The sequence below is a fragment of the Rhopalosiphum padi genome, chromosome 3 (genome assembly GCF_020882245.1).
Source record: "Rhopalosiphum padi isolate XX-2018 chromosome 3, ASM2088224v1, whole genome shotgun sequence".
Taxonomy (NCBI): domain Eukaryota; kingdom Metazoa; phylum Arthropoda; class Insecta; order Hemiptera; family Aphididae; genus Rhopalosiphum; species Rhopalosiphum padi.
Genome location: NC_083599.1, coordinates 9,620,949 through 9,626,440, shown reverse-complemented (window position 1 = coordinate 9,626,440; position 5,492 = coordinate 9,620,949). Strand labels below are relative to the sequence as shown.

General features: G+C 27.8%; 1 protein-coding gene across 1 annotated transcript; it reads right to left on the bottom strand.

The window, feature by feature from the left end:
- Nucleotides 1-1,424: 1,424 nt before the first annotated feature.
- Nucleotides 1,425-4,910, bottom strand: LOC132927342 (protein transport protein Sec61 subunit beta). The gene is made up of 4 exons (XM_060991855.1): nt 4,750-4,910; nt 2,085-2,182; nt 1,808-1,909; nt 1,425-1,525 (listed from the first exon to the last, which is right to left on the bottom strand). Exons 1-4 carry the CDS (start codon nt 4,750-4,752, stop codon nt 1,438-1,440), a joined length of 291 nt encoding a protein of 96 aa, XP_060847838.1. The 5' UTR covers nt 4,753-4,910; the 3' UTR covers nt 1,425-1,437.
- Nucleotides 4,911-5,492: the final 582 nt, after the last annotated feature.

Here is a 5,492-nt window from a genome sequence, read left to right as displayed (position 1 = left end):
TTCAAAGTTTTGAAAAATACCATATAACTCAATATTTTCTAAGTACAAAAAATATGATTTATTGAAAATTGTTCTAAGCTAAAAAATATAATTTTTGGTGTAGACTGGCGTGAAGGACTATTGTAAAGTCTCCCGGGTCACTAATTTAATTTTAAAAATGTCTTCGTGGGCTATAAATCTATTATTAGAGTTAAAATACAAATAAAATAAAAAGGTCATAAAATAAATCGAATACACATTTAACATCGTATATCATAAAATAAAAACATTTAAAATAATTTTAATGATAATATGAACATACAGATTTAAAAAAAAACTATCTATTTTTGGTCTTTATAGTCTATTATTTTTTGTGACATGGTTTTTCTTTACTTTTTTGGTATGACTATTTTTACTAATTGTATTTTATTTATTGCAACTTTGGATTTTTATGTATACTTCAATTTTGAAAATCTAGAAAGTCCATAATGTAGCAATAACATTTAAAACAACTCGGGAGAGTTTATATATTTCCTACATGCTACAGATAACCATAATGTTGACCTGTAAGAATTTACCATCGTCCAGCGTGAAGGTGCTAGGTAACTCTGAAATGTGACATCAGTAGAATCTATATAATTTCTATCCAATTCTTGATGATAGATATCCCATGCTTAAATCTTTTAGACTGCATTATGTGCATCTATGTATGTCAAGTTTACTGCATAGTTGCTGGAAACTATATAAAAGTGCACTTGTAACATTCAAGAGTGCAAGTCACAATTTAAGCTGTAGATCAATCTATATTAATCTATGACATGTATTATTGAGTACCGAGGATAGAATGGTGTATTTTAATGAATGCTGGGTATACCAAATTTTAATTAATATATTTTTTTAATTGTTTATTAAAATTATGTAATCCTGTCACTGTAAATTATATTCTATGGAGTACTATAGTACTATAGTATAGTATAGTACACATAGTATTTATGACATAATGTTGATGATACCAATGGGGGTAAGTCTAGACTGCTAGTCTATCAACATATGAGTAAGAAATAAATCTGACTCAATAATAGTTCATTTTACTAAATGCTTGATATAAAGACATCAGCATTACTTATACACATGTTTTGATAAGCAAATGTTTGAATATTTTTTATACTAATTTTTTTAAATGTATTTATATTTAAATAATAGTGAACTATTATGAATAAGATGTACCATGGCACTTGATTCACAATACTAGACTATATTATTTTGGATATAAAAATCTATAAAAAAAAAATAAAAACTTTTTATTGATAAAATTGTATTGATTGATATTTAATTTTTTGTAACCAATAATATAATGCTATAGTGAATATTGCCGCTTAAAATTCAATAATTATTATAAAAAAAAAAATGGGAATGATCTTAAGATAAATTATGTACAAAATAAATTAAACAAATAAATTAAGCTCTATTATATTTTCCCCAAATATGCAACATAAAAACGGATGCAATGAACAATAAAGACATCACTAATACAGGCACGGGTCCTCTGAAAAAATAAACAATAAAAAAAAAATTAAATCAATGATGCATAAATATTTCATATTATAAAGTTAATATTTGAATATTTTAATGTATATTGTAAATATAATGAGGCGTCAAGTGCAAACACTTTAACATGAATAATTTACTTTTTTATCAAAACTATGGATTAAAATAAATAAATAAAATATTATTGTAATTCAATAAATGTTGTGTGCGAAAGTGTGTAAAAAACTGTTATATTTGTTCCATAAAGTTTAAATATCAAACATTTTAGGGAAATGCTTACACTTTAATTCCAGGTGAGTCGTCTGTGTAAAAACGCCACATGCCACCACTGCTAGTTCCAGTATTGCGGTTTCTAACTGATGTAGTAGGTGCAGCAGTTTTTCTATAAAATAAATTGCCCGTGAAATATAGTAAAAAATAAAAGGTATATGACAAATATATGAATATTTGAAAGTCCATGTTCTATAACCATGATTATAGAAAATTATTCAAGTTAAAAATAATAATAATAATAAGGGGAACTTAACAATTAAAGCTTATTTGAAGTTTATTATTACCGTTGTCTAAGCACATTTCCGGCTGTTCTAGATGCACCTGGTTTAGATGGTGACCTGGGTCCATTATTGGCCGATTGCATTGCACTTGGGTTTACAGGCTAAAAAATAATACATATAATTAGCCTCCTGTTATCATATAATATAAAACATGTTGAAAAGTAACTAAGTTATTCTTGTAAAAAAAATCAAGTGCTGCCCAATTTTGATGGCTATATTTACTCAGGCTATACTATCTTGTCTAAACTTAAGGAAAATAAAAAGTAAAATAACTCAAGAACGATTAGGGATTTAAAAAAATAGTTTCTTATTATTTAAAAAAAAAAATTACCAGATCATATTTACCACCATAACTTTACAATATACAGAACTACATTACATACAAAATTACAAATAATGAATAAAAGCACCAACTATTTTAAATTCTTTAGTTATGTTAAGAACTATTTCACCTAGCTTCATATAACTTTTATATTAGTAGAAATTTAATCAATTATTCATATTATATTTTTATAGGTAGTTTAATGTTCATGTTTAATTTATAGATATTTTTTAAAATTATATTTGATATCAAATGACAATAGTTTAAAGGGAATAATTATAATATCTTCTAGCTTTATAATTAGTAATTACAACGATTTAATGTTTTCCTGGCTATGCTTTAGTTATGACCATGTATATAATTAAAATATTCTATTTGAAAAATACACTATTTCAGAACTAGGTATTTTATATTTCTTAATATATCTTAATAATAAATTTAATAGTAATTATTTTTTTTACTCTATTTAACTTAGTTAGCTCATGTCACAAGTGTAAATTTTTATATTGTTTTTTAAATTTGTTTTATTCACATCAACGCACAGAATAATATTTCTATTAACTAACTAAAACGAATAATTAATTACATGCAGTAGGTAATTTTAACCTGTTATTTTTAGTTACACTATAGTCACAACAATTGCACTTCATTAATATCTTGTATTAAACAAAATTTCACACCTATGTATTTAAGACTTAACATATATTTTAATCAGGTTGTTATAATTAGTAAAACATAATAGGAAATTAAAAAAAAAATAATATAATTTACAAAAAAAAAAAACAAATCTAGTTTGATACCTAAAATATTATTATCATTGACTAATTGCATTTAAAAACTTAATTATTTTATTATGTATTTTGTATTATTATTATGGTATGTAGGTAGATGTGATTTATATTATATTGATTAGTATTATATTAGATAACTATTATAAATAAAATAAATTAATTTGTTTTTTAAATTTATATTACGCCATTGTAGTTGAAAATACCAAGATGCAACTATTAATGTAATATACTCCAAAGTAATTAACAATGAGTTCACCATTAGTTTACAAGGTTTTAATAGTATGCCAAACTTGCGTGATCTCCATTCTGCAAATGTGCAACATGGCTAATTTTAACACTAACTCAGTATAATCAATTCTATGTTGTTAGCTTAAATATTAAAATGAATTGACCTAATATAAAATGCATACATAAAGATATTATCTAGAGCAGTGATCGGCAACCGGTGGTCCGCGCGACTATTGTACACAGCCTGCCTTAAATTCAAAAATGATGAATTTTTTTAATTATACACATTTTATATTTCAAAGTTTAAGACAGTATTTTTTTTCATTGTAAATAATTTAAGAATATAAAATTTTTATTTTTGTCTGGCCCGCAAAACTCTTTTTAATTTGTGAATGTGGCCCAAGAATTCAAAAAAGTTACCAACCACTGATCTAGGGTCTTTTATTATTATTTTTTATTTTAAAATGCCTAGCTATGTAAACTATTAAAATGTTAATATGCTCATACCTCAATTAAACATGTAAATATCAATAAATCTACGAGATGCCCTAAATAATATTTTTGCCTATTAATTTTATAATAAGTCGATTTACTCTAATATAAAAGCTAAAAAAATGTAACACAAATTTGGTTTTTTGAATGTATATTTACTATGTTTATATGTAAATAACAACACATACTAGTTTGGCAAACTATAAAAAAAATATGACGACCTCATTGAAAATTGTTTAATGTATTCATAAGACGTATAATAGCTAACACACTAAATATTTTTAGTATTTATCAAGGTACATTGTGGTAACAATTTTACTCGAAAACCACATACTGTATCAGCAACAGGGAATCTACAGTAAGTACTTTCACCAGTTTTCAAAAAGCTTTAATGAGATGCTTCAATTTACAAGTTTAGAAAGTTATGATTTGTGTACACCGAGTGTCCGAATACAAACTTTAAATACACTATAGCTTTAACTAAACTTTAAATATTACTGATATTACTCAACCAACTATAAACTCGAAATTACTAGCCACGTATCCAAAAATCGTTTTATTTTTCCACCTAACCTTTTCCCCTTTGCTGTAAGCAATGAAGCGTATCTATGCGGTAAATATAATATGAACAGAGAAGCACCTGCGCGCAAAAGCCCAGACAGCGTAGGGGAGCATATAGGACACGTTTCGTGTTCCGGTCGATCGTCCCCTTACAAGTAACTCGAACACGTCGATCGCGACGGTCGGCATGAAAAAAACGATACGCGGAGAAATGGGCGATGATGGGAAAATCGTCTGGACGCTAAATAAATACTCTAAAACACCGAATACTCACCATTTTCACGGTTGTCGTTGGATTGGATTAAAAACGGCAAAAACTGTTCGACTGGCAACAACGGCGGACGGACGCAAAACGTATAGTGGAGACGTGTAGAAATATCGGAACGGTGAATTCGTGTCGCGTCTGGTTCAGCGCTACGTGTATGCGGACGGCTGCGGGTCGCGGGACCGTACACGTTGTCACGAACGCGATAATGCAGTGGCGTGCGTTGGCATCATGGAGGCAAAAGTGGAATGCGTGGAGACCGGCCGGCCGACGGAACGCGGTTAGTAAATGGTCGCCGGCGAACACGGGGATCCTACCGATATTCATTTTATCGTAATATATATTATTATTATAAAATACTACACTTCGTAGGCGTAACTTGGACTCTTTTCACGTGGGGGGGGGGGGGGGCAAAAATAATTGTTGCGAATCTACGCATTTTCATGATCTTATTTAAATTTAATTTTTATAATAAAACGGTATTATCATTTTTACGACTATTTTTCATTTAATTAATTTTAAGCGAACATTATTTTATAAATAATATAAGTTTTATACCAAACGATAATAAAATCATTACTTTTTTTTAAAACCATGTTTAATATTTATCTAATAGGTATATTGGTATATAAAAATCTCGTGTCACAATGGAAAATGTAGGTATGTCGCCAAATTCCTCCGAAACGGCTTGACCGAATTTCATGAAATTTTATGTGTATATTCAGTAGGTCTGAGAGAGTGATGTAAACTTT

Coding starts and splice junctions, on each gene's coding strand:
- LOC132927342 (XM_060991855.1), bottom strand. Junction 1,910..2,084: donor GGAAATGTGCTTAGACAACG/GTAATAATAAAC, acceptor TTTATTTTATAG/AAAAACTGCTGCACCTACTA. Junction 1,526..1,807: donor GACTCACCTGGAATTAAAGT/GTAAGCATTTCC, acceptor TTATTTTTTCAG/AGGACCCGTGCCTGTATTAG.